This window comes from Schistocerca nitens, chromosome 9 (assembly GCF_023898315.1).
Source record: "Schistocerca nitens isolate TAMUIC-IGC-003100 chromosome 9, iqSchNite1.1, whole genome shotgun sequence".
In the NCBI taxonomy this organism is placed as follows: Eukaryota; Metazoa; Arthropoda; class Insecta; order Orthoptera; family Acrididae; genus Schistocerca; species Schistocerca nitens.
This window is the reverse complement of record NC_064622.1, coordinates 4,458,523-4,483,557: the sequence shown is the minus strand read 5'-3', so window position 1 is coordinate 4,483,557 and position 25,035 is coordinate 4,458,523. Positions and strand designations below refer to the sequence as shown.

At 39.3% G+C, this 25,035-nt stretch overlaps 1 protein-coding gene across 1 annotated transcript in view; it reads right to left on the bottom strand.

The window, feature by feature from the left end:
- Positions 1 to 1,723: 1,723 nt before the first annotated feature.
- The window catches only part of LOC126203135 (probable 18S rRNA (guanine-N(7))-methyltransferase), a 55,648-nt gene continuing 32,336 nt past the window's right edge, over positions 1,724 to 25,035 (bottom strand). Inside the window, exons 5-6 of the mRNA XM_049937383.1 lie at positions 8,444 to 8,676; positions 1,724 to 1,959 (exon numbers count right to left, since the gene is read on the bottom strand). Coding sequence (XP_049793340.1) covers positions 1,815 to 1,959; positions 8,444 to 8,676 — 378 coding nt within the window. The 3' untranslated portion in view covers positions 1,724 to 1,814. The remainder of the gene's footprint in view (positions 1,960 to 8,443; positions 8,677 to 25,035) is intronic.

Below are 25,035 nucleotides of genomic sequence, written 5' to 3'. Positions count from 1 at the left end.
TAACCAAACAACATGGTTTTACATTCTGTCAACAATGCAATCATTGGAGAAAGAGCAGATTAGGGAAGGTAACTGGCCATCAACTTCAAAGAAAATACACTTGAGTTGCAGAAGAGCTAAATCCGGATCCCTGTACAAGGATTTGAAATGACCGATATCCAAACAAGAATCAAATGCCTTACCATTGCACCATCTTGCTCAGTAGTAAAGTAAGTTAAGGCAAGTTGTAAAAATATATCATCAAGTTATAAAAAAAATACAGTGCTGCACAAATAGACCAATGGTTGTGAAAATTTTAATACTGAGGAGATTACTTAAACCTGAAATAAATGTTATGTCATAGATTAAATACAAGAAAATACATACGCCTATACAATTACACAACTGTACTAACTTTGTGAATTTAGTATGGCATGAAACCTGATGGCACTGCAATCAATGCCTTTAAATATAATAGCTTGGTAGCTTGGAACCAAAGATATGAAAGAAAAAAGGAAGGGTGGAAGGAAGATTAGGGGTTAACGTCGCACTGACAACTAGGTATATTAAAGATGGAGCACAGGAGGAATGAGGATGGAAGTCAGTCTGGCATTCCCTTTCAAAGCAACCATCCCAGCATTTCTTGGAGTGATAGAGGAAATTATAAAAAACCTAAGTCTGGGTGGGCAGAAAGGGATTTGAACCATCATCTAGAGAGCTAAGCATTGCACCTCAGTCAATGAATAAGATCCTGGGGAATTTGTATCAAAGTGGTTTATATACAAATACTGGTTTCACAACAGTATAACTGTTGTAAAAGCACATCATTATGATCAACTACGTCAAAGTACTACACACTCAGTTCCTGAGGATCGGCTATATTGCCACACTCATACTCACACACATGCTGAAATTACTCAGTTTTGACGTCAACAAGAAATACTGATTCAGGTAAACTAAGCTAACTTTGCTAGCAAGTGTAGTGTAATACTGATCTTTCCCATCACACAATTGAAATTTCAATCATTTAATACTGGTACACTGCTACAGCCTTCAACAGGTTTCAATTAATTCCAGGTGAAGCAATTTCCATGAGCACTTTTTGCGTACCTTATTTTTTTGTGTCTTTATTCCACCATTATATTTATATCTGACTATTGACGAGACAGTGTAAGAAGATCCCCGACAGCTCACAGCAGCATTGTTGCCAGGTTTCAGCTGTGAAGTGCTAGCGGCTGCATGCTGAAAAAAGTAGCCATCTATAGAGCTGTGACAACACTGAGGCATTACCATAGCGATATTTACAGAATAGTATTACGTCATTGGTTGATAGAGGCATGCGACCCTGCAGACCCAACCCTCTAACTGTCAGCGATTAACTTACACCGACTTAACTATGGTGTGTAACCATCCAGCATCATTTCAACAACGCTTTGAGACTGGAAACTGTACAGCCTCATCTATTACTTTATGAGACAAGTTTGTTTATCTCTGAGTGGGCAGAGCGATCTTTTTCATCTAGACAGTTACCTGGTACATGATTCATCAATAACTCAACAAACACAACTAATACAATGATCCAGCAAATTAATATCACTTTAAATTCACTTAGAACAACATCAAAACCATCTGTCTGATATGTTTGTTTATCTTATGATTATAAATAACTTAATGTACAGCAATTCAACCATATGACAAGTGGTTTACTTCTTGCATTATTAGTATTGAAGATTGAGTGACTATAAATATTTAAGAAAATGCTTTTATGTACGAAAACATACTGGTTTAATATCAATACAAGTTCAGATACTGTACATGGTTTTGGCATTCGTTTTTTAAAACCTTCCAGATCTCTTACGACCAGTGTATTTTGTGTCTATCCTAGTTTCTCTGCCCTGTCTTCTTCTCCGTTCTTTCTTTTCTAAAATCCAGTCTCTACTTTTTTTGAGAGATTTTCCACGGATTTTCTTCATTTGTTCCCTGAACACACACAAAAACACCATACATTTACAATCCTTCTGCCTGACAACTGATTTATAAAATAGTTCAAATCTTAACATTAAGAAGGAAACTACTGTTATTTGAAATTACAGTGAAACCTCTTCATAACGTTCCTCCATATAATGTTTTCCTCTATGTTACATCCGTTTTTTTCGGTCCCGACTAAAAGCCCATATAAACAATGTTAAATTTTCCTCTTTACTGCGTTTCCTCTATCTTACAGTTTCCTCCATGTAACGCTCATATTTTTGGAACCCTGGTCAATTATTTACCTCTTTATAACGTTTAAGTGACTGGATGTAGGCGCATCGTTTTCCGTTCTGTGGTTTCACAGTTTGCACCGGCTCGGAAAGCCCGCGGTCAGCGTATTTCATATGTCAGCGGCAAAACCGGTCACGTGACATGTGACGCACATTCTGCTTGCGATCTTTTTGGCGCCATTTCAGTCGATGCTTTGTGTTAGCACTTAGTAGCGTGTTGTGTGAGCTGAGCAGCAAACAGTTTGTGTGCCTAGTAAGTGTGTGTCTTCGATATAACGTTTTTTTAAAGCTTTCATCAGTGGACATGAGTGAAAAGCGGAAGAATATTTCTCTGGAAGAGAAGGTTTCTATTATTAAAAAAGTGGAGTCACCTCCTGGCGTGAGTCGCGTGGAGCTAGCGAAGCAATTGGGACTGGCCCCTTCAACACTATTATGAAAAACAGATCGTCGATAATGGAAGGGTTTGAGAATTGTGGAAATTCGAAACGTATGCGTTTGAAACAATCGACTTACGATGAAATGGAGAAAGTTTTATTAACTTTGTTTCAGCAAGCACGTGCTGCAAGCATTCGTATAAACGGAACTATTTTGAAGGAGAAGGCACTTCAAATATCACTGCAGTTAGGAATGGACAATTTTAAGGCGTCCAATGGATGGATTGATAAATTTCGACAGCGTCATGGTGTTGTGTACAAATCGGAATGTGGAGAAAGTAAAAGTGTGGACGAACCAACTGTAGCTCAGTGAATGCAGACTCTCCCTAATCTGATACAGGGCTACAAACTGCGTGACATTTATAACGCTGACGAAACGGGCATGTTTTTCAATTTAATGCCAGATGAGAGATTTACTTTTTGTGGGGAAAATTGCCATGGCAGTAAGAAGAGCAAGGAACATCTTACCGTTTTGTTGTGTACAAACGCTGATGGCAGTGAAAAACTGAAACCTTTGGTTATCGGGAAACCAAAAAATCCGAGGTGCTTCAAAAAAATTTCCACGTTTCCATGCAAATATACACACAATGCCAAGGCATGGATGACGAGTGAAATATTTTTACGTTTCCTCAGAGAATTTGACGCCAAAATGGGGAGTGCTGCAAGAAAAGTACTGCTGTTTGTGGATAGATGTGTGGCACATCCACCAGATGAACCCTTTCTGAGAAATGTTAAAGTAATTTTCCTGCCACCCAACTGCACCAGCTGTCTGCAACCTTTGGACTTGGGCATAATACACGCCCTTAAGGTTAAATATAGGACAGCCCTTGTAAAAAAGGCCTTGAATTTGATGGACCAAAGAAAACCGGGAAGCCAGCAAAGCTCACAAGTGAAATTGAATATTTTACAGGCAATAAATTTAATTATGTACTCGTGGAGGGAAGTAAGTGCTGAAACTATTAAAAACTGTTTCACAAAAGCGGGACTCTGTGAGAATGAGATGGCAGCTCCTGTGGAAGAAGCTGCAAGTGATTTGCAACAGTTTCACCAATTCATAGGCAGTGATTCTGTCACTTTTGAGGACTTCGTAGCTGTGGATGACAACGTGGCAACCACAGGAGTACAAAGTATTGAGGAGCTGACTGCAGAGAGAAGCTTGGAGAGTAGTAGTGGTAGTGAAAGTGACAGTGACAAGGAAGATGACCCTGTGCCCTCATATATTAAGGCAGCTGAAGCCTTTGAAACATTCAAGAGATACACGATGGCCCATAGACTTGAGGACAGAACAGTAGTTCAACTTGCTCATTTGGAGCAAGAAATGATTGCCATAGAGTCTAGGAGAAATAGAAAACAAGCAAGCCTGCTTGAATATTTCAAAAAATCATAGGTATGTTATTTTCAGATTGCTTATGTTCCTAGAGTTTTGTGCAAATTTAAGTTCCATTTGATAATTTACTTTTACCCCCCATGAACCATGGACCTTGCCATTGGTGGGGAGGCTTGCGTGCCTCAACGGTACAGATAGCCGTACCGTAGGTGCAACCACAACAGAGGGGTATCTGTTGAGAGGCCAGACAAACGCGTGGTTCCTGAAGAGGGGCAGCAGCCTTTTCAGTAGTTGCAGGGGCAACAGTCTGGATGATTGACTGATATGGCCTTGTAACACTAACCAAAACGGCCTTGCTGTGCTGGTACTGCGAACGGCTGAAAGCAAGGGGAAACTACAGACGTAATTTTTCCCGAGGGCTTGCAGCTTTACTGTATGGTTAATGATGATGGCGTCCTCTTGGGTAAAATATTCCGGAGGTAAAATAGTCCCCCATTCGGATCTCCGGGCGGGGACTACTCAAGAGGACGTCGTTATCAGGAGAAAGAAAACTGGCGTTCTACGGATCAGAGCGTGGAATGTCAGATCCCTTAATCGGGCAGGTAGGTTAGAAAATTTAAAAGGGAAATGTATAGGTTAAAGTTAGATATAGTGGGAATTAGTGAAGTTCGGTGGCAGGAGGAACAAGACTTTTGGTCAGGCGAATACAGAATTCTAAATACAAAGTCAAATATGGGTAATGCAGGAGTAGGTTTAATAATGAATAAAAAAACAGGAATGCAGGTAAGCTACTACAAACAGCATAGTGAACGCATTTTTGTGGCTAAGATAGACACGAAGGTAAAATTTTTCGGATCTCCGGGTGGGGCCTACTCAAGAGGATGTCGTTATCAGGAGAAAGAAAACTGGCATTCTACGGATCGGAGCGTGGAATGTACTACAGTAGTACAAGTTTATATGCCAACTAGCTCTGCAGATGACGAAGAAATTGAAGAAATGTATGATGAAATAAAAGAAATTATTCAGATAGTGAAGGGAGACGATAATTTAATAGTCATGGGTGACTGGAATTCAGTAGTAGGAAAAGGGAGAGAAGGAAATGTAGTAGATGAATATGGATTGGGGCTAAGAAATGAAAGAAGACACCACCTGGTAGAATTTTGCATAGAGCACAACTTAATCATAGCTAACACTTGGTTCAAGAATCATAACAGATGGTTGTGCACATGGAAGAAGCCTGGAGATACTGACAGATTTCAGATAGATTATATAATGGTAAGACAGATTTAGGTACCAGGTTTTAAATTGTAAGACATTTCCAGGGGCAGATGTGGACTCTGTAGATTAAAACTGAAGAAACTGCAAAAAGGTGGGAATTTAAGGAGATGGGACCTGGATAAACTGACTAAAACAGAGGTTGTACAGAGTTTCAGGGATAGCGTAAGAGAACAAATGGCAGGAATGGGGTAAAGAAATACAGTAGAAGAAGAATGGGTAGCTTTGAGGGATGAAGTAGTGAAGGCGGCAGAGGATCAAGTAGGCAAAAAGACGAGGGCTAGTAGAAATCCTTGGGTAACAGAAGAAATATTGAATTTAAGTGATGAAAGGAGAAAATATAAAAATGCAGTAAATGAAGCAGGCAAAAGCAATACAAACGTCTCAAAAATGAGATCGACAGGAAGTGCAAAATGGCTAAGCAGGGATGGTTAGAGGATAAATGTAAAGATGTAGAGGCTTATCTCATGAGGGGTAAGATAGATACTGCCTACAGGAAAATTAAAGAAACCTTTGGAGAAAAGAGAACCACTTGTATGAATATCAAGAGCTCAGATGGAAACCCAATTCTAAGCAAAGAAAGGAAACAAGAAAGGTGGAAGGAGTATATAGAGGGTCTATACAAGGGCGATGTACTTGTGGACAATATTATGGAAATGGAAGAGGATGTAGATGAAGATGAAATGGGAGATATGATACTGCGTGAAGAGTTTGACAGAGCACTGAAAGACCTGAGTTGAAACAAGGCCCCGGGAGTAGACAACATTCCATTAGAACTACTGACAGCCTTGGGAGAGCCAGTCCTGACAAAACTCTACCATCTGGTGAGCAAGATGTATGAGACAGGCAAAATACCCTCAGACTTCAGGCGAAATACCCTCAGACTTCAAGAAGAATATAATAATCCCAATCCCAAAGAAAGCAGGTGTTGACAGATGTGAGAATTACCGAACTATCAGTTTAATAAGTCACGGCTGCAAAATACTAACGCGAATTCTTTACAGACGAATGGAAAAACTAGTAGAAGCCGACCTCAGGGAAGATCAGTTTGGATTCCGTAGAAATATTGGAACACGTGAGGCAATACTGACCTTACAACTTATCTTAGAAGCTAGATTAAGGAAAGGCAAACATACATTTCTAGCATTTGTAGACTTAGAGAAAGCTTTTGACAACGTTAACTGGAATACTCTCTTTCAAATTCTGAAGGTGGCAGGGGTAAAATATAGGGAGTGAAAGGTTATTTGCAATTTGTATAGAAACCAAATAGCAATTATAAGAGTTGAGGGACATGAAAGGGAAGCAGTGGTTGGGAAGAGAGTGAGACAGGGTTGTAGCCTGTCCCCAATGTTATTCAATCTGTATATTGAGCAAGCAGTAAAGGAATCGAAAGAAAAATTCGGAGTAGGTATTAAAACCCATGGAGAAGAAATAAAAACTTTGAGGTTCGCCGATGACATTGTAATTGTGTCAGAGACAGCAAAGGACTTGGAAGAGCAGTTGAATGGAATGGATAGTGTCTTGAAGGGAGGATATGAGATGAACATCAACAAAAGCAAAACGAGGATAATGGGATGTAGTCGAATTAAGTCGGGTGATGCTGAGGGAATTAGATTAGGAAATGAGACACTTAAAGTAGTAAAGTAGTTTTGCTATTTGGGGAGCAAAATAACTGATGATGGTCGAAGTAGAGAGGATATAAAATGTAGACTGGCAATGGGAAGGAAAGCGTTTCTGAAGAAGAGAAATTTGTTAACTTCGAGTATAGATTTAAGTGTTAGGAAGTCGTTTCTGAAAGTATTTGTATGGAGTGTAGCCATGTATGGAAGTGAAACATGGACGATAAATAGTTTGGACAAGAAGAGAATAGAAGCTTTCGAAATGTGGTGCTACAGAAGAATGCTGAAGATTAGATGGGTAGATCACATAACTAATGAGGAGGTGTTGAATAGGATTGGGGAGAAGAGTTTGTGGCACAACTTGACTAGAAGAAGGAATCGGTTGGTAGGACATGTTCTGAGGCATCAAGGGATCATCAATTTAGTATTTGAGGGCAGCATGGAGGGTAAAAATTGTAGAGGGAGACCAAGAGATGAATACACCAAGCAGATTCAAAAGGATGTAGGTTGCAGTAGGTACTGGGAGATGATGAAACTTGCACACAAACCAGTCTCATGACTGAAGACCACAACAACAACATTGATAATTTAATTATTGAAGTAATTTTTTTGTAACTAATTCTTTTCCTATCTGTGCCATTTACCGTGTTTTTATGTAATATGTTCAGTATATCATAGACAAAATTTGGCTCATATTCTATAATTGGGACAACTGAAGAATGGGATACCACCTGTCAGCTTTGGAGAATGATGTCAATCTTAAGAATCTGTTGTAACTTTTTACTGTACAAACGGATCCATTTACTTTCACCCATCCACCTACCGAGCTCCATGTTTTAATTAAAAAAACTAATCACTTGATACATTGATGATTTGCAAAGAATATCACATGTTGTGAAAATTTAAAATGTTATCTATGGCACCATTTGTCAAAGCTGATTAGTGGTATCCTGATCTTCAGTAATGCCCTATAATTATTAATTGGAAGCCTTCCTCTTTATAGTGTTTTCCTCTATACAGTGTTCAGAATTTGTGGTCCCTTGAAAAACGTTATATAGAGAATTCACTGTAAACAACCATCACTCATGATTAATGTTGCTTGCAAAAAATAGATAAATACATACAAACAAATCAGTATGTGATTGATGAAGGAGTGTGAAGTCTAATTTCTGCAGTTTTGACTTAAGTCCACATTTTTAATACCTACACAACACTTCACTTGTGGATGAAGGGTAGCAATGCGGCTCCTGCTCATTGCAGACATGTGCCATTTTAACACTGCCTAAATTGGCAATTGGTAGGAGCAGGATTGCTGCCCTTCTTCCACAATTGAATCCGTGTATACATGAAAAAAGATAATTTTTAGTAAAGAATGTGGAAATTGGACTTGCACCCCTTTACCTCAAGTACAATTATGAACTTTCATACCGCAAAGAGCACAAGTTACAACCCTTTCAAGAAGTACTGCAATATGATACCCAACTATAATGTTAAATAATATCTATTCCATCCAACAATGTAGATCAACAAGAAAGGGGAGAGTAAAACCTTTTACTGGTGTATGACACTCCGTTGGCATCCTCATCAGTACCAAGGGCTTTTGGTAATGGTACTGCTGCTCCTGTCATCAGAACTAGGAAGAATTTTTTTGCCTTTGTGCTGTTTGGGTAGTCCACAACAAGACCTCCAAAGAATCCTGCCTTCATGGCTTGTGTTGTAACTAGCTCAATTTGATCACTGTTCTCAGGGTAAAACTGAAGAACAGCCCTTGCTGTTCGGTTCTGAAAACAAATAGAATAATGATAGTTATGTCAGCCAAAAGGAAATTTTTTACTTAAAATGTACAGACACTTTAATTGAAAGAATTATAACTTTCTTAACTCAGTATGTTTCTCGGTTACAGTATAGTACTCTTTCACTAGTGATCTCGTTACAAACGGACTTTTAGACTAGGTTTGACACAGATAGATAACAAGAATATGACTACACTTCTCCTGAAAGAACCATTTGGTTTTGCAAAGTCTTGGTAACTCCAATGCGAAATGAATGTAATGAATTTGTAAATGGTTCATCACAATTATTAGTCCAATAATGTGCACTACTACTTCACTACACTTGTCAAATTCAAAGAACACATAAAGGTACTCACTGTTATTTCTTCTACATGGTTTAATTAATCAAAGGCCCAAATAAAAAATTGCACGTTGTTGTGTTTTAGTAAGTCATATGTTGTTTTACTTTAAATGGCTCTCAACGATATAGATACTTACACTCTAGCTTTTGCAAACTGATTAAATCGGATGATTACCTGCATACATGCTGTATATTTATTCTCTCATTCTTTCTCTTCACATGCCTCACATGTTTTCCCTCTTTTCTGTGCTCAATCCCCTTCCTTGTGCATACTCTTTTAGCATTATTTACTTTTGGTTTTCTTCTCTTAGCATCAATTACTTTTATTCTTCTCCACACTCATTTACTTTGTTTTCTCAGCAGGCCTACCATATCTAGAAGTTTACCATTACTGTCAACCCTCATTCTTTCCTTGCAAAGCCCTAAACCGAGGGCGTAGGTACTATAATGTCAAGAATAAATCATTTTTTCATCTTCTGTATTCTTTTCCCACAGCTGACAATCTTAAAAATCTGTACCTATCTGATTAATATTTTCCAGATGAATCTTGCTGCTCTGTGGCTAAGTGTTCAAGTACAAATTCAATAGTATGGGGTTTGATGCCCGGTCAGCCCTAGGATTCTTATCTGTAATGATCACTTCTCTCAATTCCACACGTTGAACTGTAGGTCCTCTTATTACTGGCTGAGTAAGCCAATTCAAAGTTCAGAGTAATGCAATGGCATATCACTTTCACAATGCCCTAGAAAATACTAAGTCAGGCAAGGGTCCTGGATTTGATGGAATCCACCCTGGATTCCTAAAAAATGGCAGAAAATACATAATAACATCAATAAGCAAATTTTTCTTCAACATACTTAAAGGATATATCTCTCAGAAACTCGAGAAATTGGAAGTCAACATAGTACTAAAACCAAAAAAGCCAAAGAACATATCCATAAGTTACTGCCCTATAGCCCTACTGAATTCATGTAACAAACTCCTAGACAAAAAGATTATAACGTGTAGAGGCCCACTGATACTAGAAGACATCCCGGTTGAACAGTCTGGATTCAGACCTCATCGCAGTTCTGTTGACCAGGTACTCAGCCTGACAACACACACTGAGGCTAGGTTTCAGAAACGGCTGAAAATTGCAGTGGTGTATATCGACTTGACTTGAGTGCACCATACGACACAGTTTGGAGAGATGGTCTTATTTATAAACTTCTCGATGTGATATCATGCAGCTGAGTAACATTCTTACTAAATGAATAACATCCCTATTAAGCAATATGCCCTGTGGTAGGCCTCAAAATATGACCTCAACAAAGTTTGTATATGCTGGTGATGTTGCCTTTGCTGCCCACAATAATTTCATAGAGGATGGCAGCAAGATCTTATCGGAAGACCTTACTGTGACTGGACGAGACTAATGGCCTCAATTTCAAAATATAAATTTTTATATACACTGCTGGTATATTCCGTTTTATCCTTGTGACTCCATTGTGAAGTTTTATAACTTTGTTTTATACATATTATTTTTATATTCTGCACCAAATCCATGCTAAAGAAATAAAAATAAGTGCCTGGTAATGCACTGTGATATTCAAACCAACCACCGAGGTGACCAGAGTTTTATCTTTTATCTAAATTTAAATTGTTCTGTGACTGTCTTGTGTATTTGATACCTGAAACCAGTAAAGCAAAACATTCATTCTAAACAAGAAAGTGAAGTGACATGTCGAATTACCAACAGGCGACAGCATTCTATAACAAATTATGATACCATAAGAACTGTATGTTTAGAAGAATTTTAATATGTTGAAAAATAAACAATATATTAAAACTGTTTTAAATATCAATATAGCTGCTGAATTTACTCGGAACAAATATGTCAGTTACTATAGTGAGAAGTATATGTATTTCACATACACATGTGCACTATGCATCCCAAAAAGTATGCTTTAAAAGCAGCAACTGATAAACTTTTATTGTTAGGAGACATAGTTCACGCAACTAAGTCCTAAGAATATGGGTTACAGAAAAGAGTCACACAATTAAACCCATGCTGTGGACTTTGCTGACACCTAAAAATATCAGGTAGAAATTCTGCAGAAAAAAAAAGCAACTTTGGGTTTGGTCATTGAAGCTCCAACATTATGACCAGTTTTTCTCGTAGGATTGAAAGGAAATAGTTTCACTCTGAGAAAATACTGACACCAATTATAAATAACTTTCAAGAACCACAACTCCCAAATACAGTGTATTTACAGGGGTTAACACCAGTATGTCACTATTTCTACCAGTTCTGACTGTACAATCTTATCATTGCATTTCTTCATAAGTGATTCTTATACTTTACTTATCTAATGTTTTACACAATTTACAGGAATAGACTAATGACAGAGAAAACTCAATTTACACTTTGTTGAACACTAGAATGTTCTGAAAGGGTAGCAGGAGGTTTTTTAGCTAAGGTGGGATTCATGGTGAAGTACAAGCCCATAAAACTTGAGAAAGAAAGAAATTAGATGACTCACTTTACTAAAGAGTCATTTGTTGTAAACTCTGAGTGCATCTTATATTACTGCTTTATTAGGTTGTTAAAATCAACATATAACTTGCTAAAAATTATATATGGTGATGTGTGTATCACATAGCCTACCATATGAACTTATTGCAGGCCTTATGCGCAACTTTATGTTACAACTTAAACTATTTATTGTGACTTATCATTGTTTTTACTGTTTTCTGAACTTGGAACTCTGTCCTTAATCACACGACTTGATTCGACTACATTCCATTATCCTCGTTTTGCTTTTGTTGATGTTCATCTTATATCCTCCCTTCAAGACACTATCCATTCCGTTCAACTGCTCTTCCAAGTCCTTTGCTGTCTCTGACAGAATTTCAATGTCATCGGCGAACCTCAAAGTTTTTATTTCTTCTCCATGGATTTTAATACCTATTCCGAATTTTTCTTTTGTTTCCTTTACTGCTTGCTCAATATACAGATTGAATAACATCGGGGAGAGGCTACAACCCTGTCTCACTCTCTTCCCAACCGCGGATTCCCTTTCATGCCCCTCGACTCTTATAACTACCATATGGTTTCTGTACAAATCGTAAATAGCCTTTTGCTCCCTGTATCTTACCCCTGCCACCTTTAGAATTTGAAAGAGAATATTCCAGTCAACATTGTCAAAAGCTTTCTCTAAGTCTACAAATGCTAGAAATGTAGATTTGCCTTTCCTTAATCTTTCTTCTAAGATAAGTCGTAAGGTCAGTATTGCCTCACGTGTTCCAACATCTCTATGGAATCCAAACTGATCTTCCCCGAGGTCAGCTTCTACTAGTTTCTCCATTCATCTGTAAAGAATTCGTGTTAGTATTTTGCAGCTGTGACTTATTAAACTGATAGTTCGGTAATTTTCACATCTGTCAACACCTGCTTTCTTTGGGATTGGAATTACTATATTCTCCTTGAAGTCTGAGGGAATTTCGCCTGTCTCATACATCTTGCTCACCAGTTGGTAGAGTTTCGTCAGGACTGGCTCTCCCAAGGCTGTCAGTAGTTCTAATGGTATGTTGTCTACTCCTGGGGCCTTGTTTCGACTCAGGTCTTTCAGTGGTGTGTCAAACTCTTCACGCAGTATTGTATCTCCCATTTCATTTTCAGCTACCTCTTCTTCCATTTCCATAATATTGTCCTCAAGTACATCGCCATTGTATAGACCCTCTATATACACCTTCCACCTTTCTGCTTTCCCTTCTCTGCTTAGAACTGGGTTTCCATCTGAGCTCTTGATATTCAGACAAGTGGCTCACTTTTCTCCAAAGGTTTCTTTAATTTTCCTGTAGGCAGTATCTATCTTACCCCTCATGAGATAAGCCTCTACATCCTTATATCTGTCCGCTAGCCATCCCTGCTTAGCCATTTTGCACTTCCTGTCGATCTCATTTTTGAGACGTTTGTATTCCGTTTTGCCTGCTTCTTTTACTGCATTTTTATATTTTCTCCTTTCATCAATTAAATTCAATATTTCTTCTGTTACCCAAGGATTTCTACCAGCCCTCATCTTTTTACCTACTTGATTCTCTGCTGCATTCACTACTTCATCCCTCAGAGCTACCCATTCTTCTTCTACTGTATTTCTTTCCCCCATTCCTGTCAATCGTTCCCTTATGCTCTCCCTGAAACTCTGTACAACCTCTGGTTTAGTCAGTTTATCCAGGTCCCATCTCCTTAAATTCCCATCTTTTTGCAGTTTCTTCAGTTTTAATCTACAGTTCTTAATCAATAGATTGTGGTCAGAGTCCACATCTGCCCCTGGAAGTGTCTTACAATTTAAAACTTGGTTCCTAAATCTCTATCTTACCATTATATAATCTATCTGATATCTTCTAGTATCTCCAGGATTCTTCCATGTATATAACCTTCTATCATGATTCTTGAACCATGTGTTAGCTATGATTAAGTTATGCTCTGTGCAAAATTCTACCAGACGGCTTCCTCTTTCATTTCTTTCTCCCAATCCATATTCACCTACTATGATTCCTTCTCTCCCTTTTCCTACTCTCGAATTCCAGTCAGCCATGACTATTAAATTTTCATCTCCCTTCACTACCTGAACAATTTCTGTTATCTCATCATACATTTCATCAATTTCTTCATCATCTGCAGAGCTAGTTGGCATATAGACTTGTACTACTGTAGTAGGCATGGGCTTCGTGTCTATCTTGGCCACACTTTTGTTTTGCTGAAGCAGTTTGTTCACATGTTACTGAATGTATGTTGCCCAAGTGCCGCATATATTTGTGGAAGTACGTATCCTTTAGTGCGCAATAAATATGAACTATGCCACGCATCACGGAATTCAATAAAAGGAAATTCCGTGGTAGCCAGTTCACAAACAAAGCAAGCCACACTGTTGAAAGTACCCTATGTATCAGTTCTTCAGGGAAGGAACTGCCACATAGCACGCCTCCTGGTGATTCAAATTTTTGTGTTAACAACGGCACTGCTTGTAGTAGATTTGTTGTTGTTGGTGTGGGCATCTTACCTTCTTTGATAAAGGAAGTGGCAAAATGTAAACAATGTGATGGTGTAGGCTGTCTGGAAATAACTAAACAACAAAGTAGCATGAAGGGTTTAGTGTCTAAATTTGTTGTTCTGTGTAGATCCTGCAATAAATCTACCTTGAAAATTACTTCAAGCATTGTGCATATTTCGTATGATGTGAATTTGAAGCTAGTGCATGCAATGTGTGCAACAGGAAAAGGAAAAAAGGCTGTGCAAACATTCTGTGGTTTGATGGACCTTCCTCCTCCTCCCAGAGGTTCAGCAGGTACATAAAAATACTTTTAGGTGCCTTGACAGTTGTGTCTAAAGCATCTATGAAACATGCAGTAGAAGAACCTGTAAGTATTAGTGGAACCAGGGACACTGCGGTTGCACTTGATGAGACATGGCAACATCGAGGACATCGTTCCGTGAATGGTGTTGTAAGTACTACTTCTCTGGAGAATGGAAAAGTTGTTGATGTGGAGCACTTACCTAAGTACTGCCACACCTACCATGGTAACACTGAAGGACATATTGAACATAAGTGTTCTAAGACTTATGATCGTTACATTGGAGGTATGGAGCGTGATGGAGCTCTACAAATATCTCAGAGGTCGGTGCTCGTTTATAATGTTAGATATACGAAGTACCTACATGATGGGGACTCTAAAGCTTTCAATAAAATTAATGAGTTCAATGTTTATGGTGATACTTTGGTAACAAAACTGGAGTGTTGTGGACAAACGCAAAAAGGGGATGGGTGCTAGACTGAGAAGATACAAGGAGAAATGAAAGGAAAGTTGCTATCTGGCGGAAATTCTCTGTCTGGCCAAGGCAGACTGACAGAAACTGAAATAGACCTTCTTCAGAGTTGTTATGGGCTGGACATTAGACAAACTGCGCCTCTGAACGATGTTACAGCAATGAGAAAAGCTGTATGGACCACCTACTTTCAAAAGTTGTCCACAGATGACCACCCTGTTCAAGGACTTTGCCCTAAAGGAGCAAAAGAAGTGGTCAAATATACCATCATAAACATTCTCTTCCTGAGTCTGTTATGAATGAAATAAAACCAACTTTTAGAGACCTGAGTGACCATGGTTTACTTAGTAAATGTCTTCATGGGGTCACTCAGAATACAAATGAAAGTATCAACAATTCCATATGGGAAAGATTACCCAAGAATGGTTTTGTACGACTAAATACATTAAAAGTTGGTGTACTAGATGCAGTTACATGTTTCAATGATGGAGTGATAGGAAGGTTGGAAGTCCTGAGAAATTTAGGCATAAAATGTGGCTCTAATATGGAAGATCAACAGCTTGCATGTGACAGATGAGTGCACGAAGCTGAAAGATTCACTCTTCAAGTTACCAAACAAGCAAGAATTGCTAAAAGGAAAGCCAAGAGGAAGTTTGAAGATGCTGCATGATGCTGCAGGATGAAGACTATGCTTCAGGAATGTTTTGATGCACAGTTTAATTGGACTCATATCTTCATTTGCAATTTCCCTGAAGTTGTATTTTTCAGAATTCAGGTACAAATATTTCATAAAGTTTATAAAGCATTGCTCTAATTTTTTTCTGTAACTTGCAATAGTCCATAATTATGTAGTAGACCTAAGCTTTATTGCAGAATCAACTAAATTATAGCAAAATAACATTTTTACTAGGAAGCAAATTATAAAAATTAAAATGTAAGATGTGATATTTTTTTATCCTTGTAATATATATAATAGGTGGAATTAAAAAGGTCTAGTACCTCAGCCATTGTGTCATGCATATCTCATAAAAATTTGGTCTTCTTCAAATGTATAACATTGGATTAAATGATACCTCAATTTGAGGAAGCATTTTGGGACAAAAAATTGGATCAATTTCTTTATAATTTTTTTCAATAACCCTAAGCAGGTTCAAAAATATTCAAAATACTTCTAATTTGTTCAGAAAGTGTGCTGCATTACCAGATATCAACAAAAAATCTGTAAAACATATACATTATAAACAGTGACTGAAAGAACTAGGTGTCAATTTTTACACAATACTGAGCTGGAAAAGTATCCTGTATCCTAAAACAAGATTCTTTTTACCCTCAACGGAACGGGGTATTTAATGAGAGTAGGTAAACTTCAAAATTGTCTGCACAAGCTTGGTTTCCAGCAAAAAACAGTTTTTGTCTCTGAAATCCTTCATCAAGGGAAGTGATGTAGTAGCCTAGAGATGTCAGTGTCAACATGCCACATGATGAGATTGTGTGGCTTGACGAAATGTGGTTTAATGCTGCCACATGTGGACAAAAGGCTGAATGGACCAAACAGCCAACAAAAGCACCAATAAGAAAGAAAATAATGGCAAAATTAACATCTTCCACACTGACTCTGCTCATGGTTGCATCCCAAATTGTTTATTACAGTTTCATTCCAAGCAGTAATGTGACTATCATGGGGTAATGAACACCTCAGTTTTCAGAGAATGGTTTTCCAATTTGCTCCTATAATTCCTTGAATTCAATGGTGGTAGTGGACAATGGTAAAAGAATACACAAAACCAGGGTTCTTCCACACACACTCATTGCACTCCCACTGAACGTATATGGGAGATTAGTTATATGGCAAGAAACAATGAAAAGTGGAATCTCAGTGAGATAAAAATGCTGTCAGTAGCAGCTATCACAAATGTTACCACAAAGGGTTGGCCATAAGTTGTTGGCCATACTAAGGTGGTAGTCAAAGGAACAAGGATCTGTGGAGGATTGGTTGGAGGAACAAATCTAAGAGATTTCTGTCAGCTCCAGCACTAGTTCCGCACTGAAGGGAGATGTCAGTAATGATAATTCACTTGGAGTCACATTGCTCATACCATAATCTCAAGTACTTATATAATAATCACTGACTAATGTGCCCCAGTCAGTCTCACCATTGTGTATTATTAAATAATGCTTCACTGACTGATTGTTATCAACCACATGCTGAAAGTAAGTGTGCCACAGTTACCTCATACTGACAGCAGCACTCCCCTCCAGTTACTCTATGCAGGACTATCAAAACTTGCCAGTAACTTACACTCCACTGTCAGGGTAAAGGGATTCTATTTCAGTTTCAACATGGCGGTTGAGAAAGACTCCAGCAGGTATTCAGCATTGGAGGTTCCTTCAAGTGAGGAAGGAAAGAGAAGAGTTGGATGAAACAGGATTAAATCAGGAATTAATTAGTAAATTTACACAGAGTGTTGGTACAAAGAATGAAAGGAAAACAAACAACAAAAAGTCAGCAAAGTGTTCATATGAATTCAGTTGTTGCAATCCAAGTGATATGAAAAGCAAGTAACAAGAAATGAGACCCAATAAAATAAGACAGAAGAGGATGATTAAAATTTCTTAGCTGTCTCCCTCAAGGCTAAAGCGGAGTAAGAAGTGATGCAATTATTTATTTTGAACTTTTCTTCTCAAATCAGGTGCAAAAGTACTGATGAATACATCTGTACTAATAATAAATCTGTAGAACTGTCCTGCCTACCATTCTTTTTGAACATGCTTCTGCAAAACTGTTAGATGATTTTTCATAGGGTTTTCACAAGCAATCTGGGTCAACGCATAGGCTTTATTTTCATCAAACATGATATAACAAAAAATGATATTGTGATTTGAAGTTTTATCTAAAACTGTAATATCTATCTGTCTGAACATTTTAATCTCTTTCATGGGGGTTTCATGGTAACTTGAGCACTGTATCTGCTTTATATCCTCAGAATCTGATCACAGAAAAAAAGGTAATGTAATTTATAGTTTTATCCCTACTAATATTATAAATGTGAAAGTAAATCTGTCTTATGTTTTCATGACTTGCTTGCGATTACGCAAATTAGGGGATAATATTTACTTTTTGTAAAAGCTATTTAGTCTCTTGACTTTTCATCTTTGTCATATTTGTGAAAATAGTTTTATTGGTTAATATATGTTTCGTGATACGATTCAAAGTAATGACTCCAAAGCTTATACAATTTTCAATGTGTAACTCATACTTTCACACTATGCGCTGCATAATTTCAGAACATTTTCCTGCTAAGCCTTCACGGATTTCAATGAAATTTTTACATGAACATTCCCACACATCCCTGATGAGCACTGGTATGGTTTAACGTTAAAATATGATTATTTTCAAACTGATTTTGCAAAAAAACTATGTTCCATAAAATTTTCCACACTGGACTTATTAGAAAGGTCAGGGTTTTAACCACAAAAAAGTGTATTTCGTTATCCAGTGCAGGCTAATGTAATATCTCTTTATATTCGATGAATTATTCAGATACAATTCTACCCTTGAATGACGTTTACTAATTTTCTATCTTCATACTCGCAGAATCCATGCGAAAAGTAGTTCATACAATAGCTATGCCATGAGTGCATAAGTATTCTTTGTAGTACTCTCTCTGGTGGTTGTTAAAGAAAAAAACAAAAGGAAAGGGAGCTTCCGAGATTGTCTTCGTGCCGATTAGCCTGAGCTTGGTTTGGAAGAACTGTAATCTGATTATTGAGATTTATCACAGAAGATAACTGATACGAACTGTACGATTAAAAAGGAAATATATATAGATTGCTCCTTCAAATAAAAGGTGTGTATTTGAAATTTGAGAATTAATGATATTTATCGATATATTGCGTAGTTGTTAATCAGAAGGGAACTTCCGAAAGACTGGATACGAACCTGCATTTAATAATCCAAGAGCTCCATTACTTCTTCGGAAGGTTAAACTTCATCAAAGCCAAATATCCGCTTGATATGAGGTTTCTCGACTGATTATACAACGCTCCCCAAATTACGAGGCATTTTATTTGTACAGATTAGCAGACTGCCGCAAAGCACGAGCCTGCAGAGAAGAAGAATCATCGCCTGATTTCATTCTAACAAGTAAAATTTCAGAATCATTTTGAGTGACTGAGCTATGACTGTGTTTCCTATCATTAATGATTGATTGCTCAAACGAATTGAGAGCTACATAATTACGTAGATAGGAGGAAAAATTACACTAACAATGCCAGATAATTTAAATCAAACCCGGGTATGGAAAAATGTAAAATTGGTTTCTTATATCTCAAAGTACGTGCATGCTGAACATGAAACATAATATTCGACAGCTTGATAGCACAAGGATGTGGACTAAAAAATTACATTCACCTACTGTTTTCCAATAGTCTACAAATTTGTCGATAAGAAGACAACTTCTGTGAAAAGGTGAAAATAGGCGGTACATTCAACAATCCCCCCCCACGGACAATGGGTTCAATTTTCAACATGGGCCAACAATGCTACATAAATTGGAACAAAACAACCAAAAACACTGCATTGCGAATGAAGATTTAACTTTGGTTTCTTATATCTCGTTAATTGAAGCCACAGCACATTTGAAGCTTTGGACAACAACAACTTAGCAACATAAGGTTTTGCAATGTAAAATACCAGTCACATACTGATTTCCAAATTTCTGCAAAATCAATCCATAATTTTTTTTTTTTTTAAGCAGATCACACTTAGTTTACTTTTAGAAAATCTGTTTTGCATAATTGATTTCAAACCATCACAGTTGGAAAGAACTTTTTTTTTTTTTTAAGCAACCAGAAAATCATGTTTGATTTTTCAACATGTGCTAACAATATTTGAAAATTTTGGATGAATTTCAAGGAACGTACCAAGGTAACGGGCCACATTTCAACAACCAGTTGATCATGTTCTGTTGCATGTATTTTTTTTATTTATATATTTACAAGGAATATCTCACTATATGGAATTGGTCCTCCCCCTCATGACCCATGGACCTTGCGTGCCTCAACGATACAGATAGCCGTACCGTAGGTGCAACCACAACGGAGGGGTACCTGTTGAGAGGCCAGACAAACGTGTGGTTCCTGAAGAGGGGCAGCAGCCTTTTCAGTAGTTGCAGGGGCAACAGTCTGGATGATTGACTGATCTGGCCTTGTAACACTAACCAAAACGGCCTTGCTGTTTTGGTACTGCGAACGGCTGAAAGCAAGGGGAAACTACAGCCGTAATTTTTCTCCAAGTGCATGCACCTTTACTGTATGATTAAATGATGATGGCGTCCTCTTGGGTAAAATATTGCGGAGGTAAAATAGTCCCCCATTCGGATATCCGGGCAGGGACTACTCAAGAGGACACTGGTATCAGGAGAAAGAAAACTGGCATTCTACGGATCGGAGCATGGAATGTAAGATCCCTTAATAGTGCAGATAGGTTAGAAAATTTAAAAAGGGAAATGGATAGGTTAAAGTTAGATATAGTGGGAATTAGTGAAGTTCGGTGGCAGGAGGAACAAGACTTTTGGTCAGGTAATAAAGGGTTATAAATACAAAATCAAATAGGGGTAATGCAGGAGTAGGTTTAATAATGAATAAAAAAATAGGAGTGCAGGTAAGCTACTACAAAAAGCATAGTGAACGCATTATTGTGGCCAAGATAGACACAAAGCCCATGCTTACTACAGCAGTACAAGTTTATATGCCAACTAGCTCTGCAGATGATGAAGAAGTTGATGAAATGTATGATGAGATAAAAGAAATTATTCAGGTAGTGAAGGGAGATGAAAATTTAATAGTCATGGCTGACTGGAATTCGACAGTAGGAAAAGGGAGAGAAGGAAACGTTGTAGGTGAATATGGATTGGGGCTAAGAAATAAAAGAGGAAGCCGCCTGGTAGAATTTTGCACAGAGCATAACTTAATCATAGCTAACACTTGGTTTAAGAATCATGAAAGAAGGTTGTATACAAGGAAGAACCCTGGAGATACTAAAAGGTTTCAGACAGATTATATAATGGTAAGACAGAGATTTAGGAACCAGATTTTAAATTGTAAAACATTTCCAGGGGTAGATGTGGACTCTGACCACAATCTATTGGTTATGAACTGTAGATTAAAACTGAAGAAACCGCAAAAAGGTGGGAATTTAAGGAGACGGGACCTGGATGAACTGAAAGAACCAGGGGTTGTAGAGAGCTTCAGGGAGAGCATTAGGGAACAATTGACAAGAATGGGGGAAAGAAATACAGTAGAAGAAGAATGGGTAGCTTTGAGGAATGAAGTAGTGAAGGCAGCAGAGGATCAAGTAGGTGAAAAGACAAGGGCTAGTAGAAATCCCTGGGTAACAGAAGAGATACTGAATTTAATTGATGAAAGGAGAAAATACAAAAATGCAGCAAGTGAAGCAGGCAAAAAGGAATACAAACATCTCAAAAATGAGATCGATAGGAAGTGCAAAATGGCTAAGCAGGGATGGCTAGAGGACAAATGTAAGGATGTAGAGGCTTATCTCATGAGGGGTAAGATAGATACTGCCTACAGGAAAATTAAAGAGATCTTTGGAGAAAAGAGAACCACTTGTATGAATATCAAGAGCTCAGATGGAAACCCAGTTCTAAGCAAAGAAAGGAAAGCAGAAAGGTGGAAGGTGTATACAGAGGGTCTATACAGGGGCAATGTTCTTGAGGACAATATTAGGGAGATGGAAGAGGAGGTAGATGAAGATGAAATGGGAGATATGATACTGCGTGAAGAGTTTGACAGAGCACTGAAAGACCTAAGTCGAAACAAGGCCCCGGGAGTAGATAACAATCCATTAGAACTACTGACAGCCTTGAGACAGCCAGTCCTGACAAAACTCTACCATCTGGTGAGCAAGATGTATGAGACAGGCGAAATTCCCTCAGACTTCAAGAAGAATATAATTATTACAATCCCAAAGAAAGCAGATGTTGACAGATGTGAAAATTACCGAACTATCAGTTTAATAAGTCACAGCTGCAAAATACTAACACGAATTCTTTACAGACGAATGGAAAAACTGGTAGAAGCCGACCTCGGGGAAGATCAGTTTGGATTCCGTAGAAATGTTGGAACCCGTGAGGCAATACTGACCCTACGACTTATCTTAGAAGCTAGATTAAGGAAGGGCAAACCTACGTTTCTAGCATTTGTAGACTTAGAGAAAGCTTTTGACAATGTTGATTGGAATACTCTCTTTCAAATTCTGAAGGTGGCAGGTGTAAAATACAGGGAGCGAAAGGCTATTTACAATTTGTACAGAAAGCAGATGGCAATTATAAGAGACGAGGGACATGAAAGGGAAGTAGTGGTTGGGAAGAGAGTGAGACAGGGTTGTAGCCTCTCCCCGATGCTATTCAATCTGCATATTGAGCAAGCAATAAAGGAAACAAAAGAAAAGTTCGGAGTAGGTATTAAAATCCATGGAGAAGAAATAAAAAGTTTGAGGTTCGCCGATGACATTGTAATCCTGTCAGAGGCAGCAAAGGACTTGGAAGAGCAGTTGAACAGAATGGACGGTGTCTTGAAAGGAGGATATAAGATGAACATCAACAAAAGCAAAACGAGGATATTGGAATGTAGTCGAATTAAGTCGGGTGATGCTGAGGGAATTAGATTAGGAAATGAGACACTTAAAGTAGTAAAGGAGTTTTGCTATTTGGGGAGCAAAATAACTGATGATGTTCGAAGCAGAGAGGATATAAATATTTTTTTTTTTTTGTTTTTTTTGTTTGGGGTTTAAGGGCGCTAAACTACTGAGGTCATTAGCGCCCAGTCACAACTGATGGAGCACATAGAATCCAGCAAAACTCGGGAGGGGGGGGGGGGGGGGGACCCGAAAGTTCTTACAAAGATGCAGATACAATAAGTGAAAGAGTTAGATGTCTTTGACAAGCCAGTCAAAGTAATGAAACGAAGAACACGAGCAGCTGCTCGAGCATCATCAGCTAAAACATCCTGTAAAGTAGATGGCAGAGACAGGACAACACGAGATTGACTAAAACGGGGACACAAAAATAAAACATGGCGCACTGTTAATGCATGACCACAAGGACACTGCGGGGCTGGGTCACCGGAGAGCAGGTAGCAGTGGCTAAACCGGCAATGCCCAATCCGCAACCTGGTCAGAAGGACCTCTTCTCGCCGAGATGGTCGGGAGTAGGTTGTCCAAGCAGTTGGGAACGGTTTTACTGCCCGGAGCTTGTTTCCTTGAAGTGATGACCAAGTATCCCACCACAAAGACACAAGCCTCTTACAAACAACCCCACTAATGTTAGATGACGGGACACAATGGGAGGCTGGCCGAGGCAGGAGGACTGCAGCCTTGGCTGCAGCATCAGCAGCCTCATTCCCAGGCACTCCTACATGGCCGGGAACCCAGAGAAAGCTGACAGGAGAGCCATCAGCAGCAGAAGAATGGAGGGACTGCTGGATCCGTTGCACCAAGGGATGGACCAGATATGGAGCTCCAAGGCTCTGAAGAGCACTGAGTGAATCAGAGCAGAGTACATACGATGAATGGCGGTGGCGGCGGGCATACTGAACGGCCTGATGGAGAGCAAAAAGCTCAGCCGTAAAGCTGGAACACTGGTCGAGGAGCCGGTATTTAAAGGTGACGGCCCCGACGACAAAGGCACAGCCGACACCATCGTCAGTTTTGGAGCCATCAGTGTAAATAAAGGTGTGACTGGCAAGTCACGCACGAAGTTCGACAAACCGTGAGGAATACACTGCAGCCGGAGTACCCTCCTTCGGGAGCGAGCTGAGGTCGAGATAAATATGAACCGGGCCTGGAGCCAAGGTGGTGTCGGGCTCTCACCCTCTCTGAATGTGGTAGGGAGGGCAAAATCCAATTGTCGAAGCAGGCGACGGAAGCGGACTCCAGGGGGGCAGCAGGGCAAACCCATACTGACGGTCGAGAGAATCGGCAAAGAAGGACTGATAAGGGGGGTGGTCGGGCATTGACAACAGCCGGCAGGCATACCGACACAGCAGTATGTCGCGCCGGTAGGTCAATGGTAATTTGGCAGCTTCAGCATAAAGACTCTCGACAGGACTAGTGTAGAAGGCTCCGGTCGCAAGACGTAACCCCCAATGGTGGATGGAGTTGAGACGGCGTAAGAGGGATGGCCGAACAGACGAGTAGATGAAGCTCCCATAATCCAGCTTTGACCGGACTATGGACCGATACAAGCGAAGCAGGACAGTGCGATCTGCTCCCCAAGATGAACCACTAAGAACTCTGAGGACATTAATGGAACGTGCACAACGGGCAGCCAAATAAGAGACGTGCGGAGACCAACAAAGTTTCCTGTCCAGTGTGAGCCCTAGAAACTTAGTTGTTTACACGAATGGGAGAACAACGGGACCGAGATGTAAGGATGGCGGAAGGAATGCTTTATATCGCCAAAAGTTGATGCAAACCATCTTCTCTTCAGAGAACCGGAAGCCATTTGCCACACTCCATGAGTATAGGCTGTCTAGACAACGCTGAAGGCAGCGCTCCAGGAGGCATGTTCTCTGGGCACTGCAGTAGATCGTGAAGTCATCGACAAAAAGAGAGCCTGAAACATTAGGTGGAATGCAATTCATAATTGGATTGATCGCTATGGCAAAAAGGGCTACGCTCAAGACGGAGCCCTGAGGCACTCCGTTCTCCTGGAGGAAGACGTCGGACAATACGGAACCCACACGTACCCTGAACTTTCGATCTGTTAAAAAGGAATCAATAAAAAGGAGCAGGCGACCGCGTAGACCCCACCTGTGCATAGTGCGGAGGATACCTCCTCTCCAACAGGTATCATAAGCCTTCTCCAAATCTAAGAAAACGGCTACCGTTTGGCACTTTCGCAAAAAGTTGTTCATGATGAATGTCGACAAGGTCACAAGGTGGTCAACAGCGGAGCGGCGGCGACGAAAGCCACATTGAACATTGGTAAGTAGCCGTCGAGATTCAAGAATCCAGACTAACCGAGCATGAACCATGCGCTCCATCACCTTACAGACACAGCTTGTAAGAGAAATGGGGCGGTAACTAGAAGGAAGGTGTCTATCCTTCCCGGGTTTGGGTATAGGAACAACGACAGCGTCACGCCAACGCATGGGGACTTGACCTTCGGTCCAGACG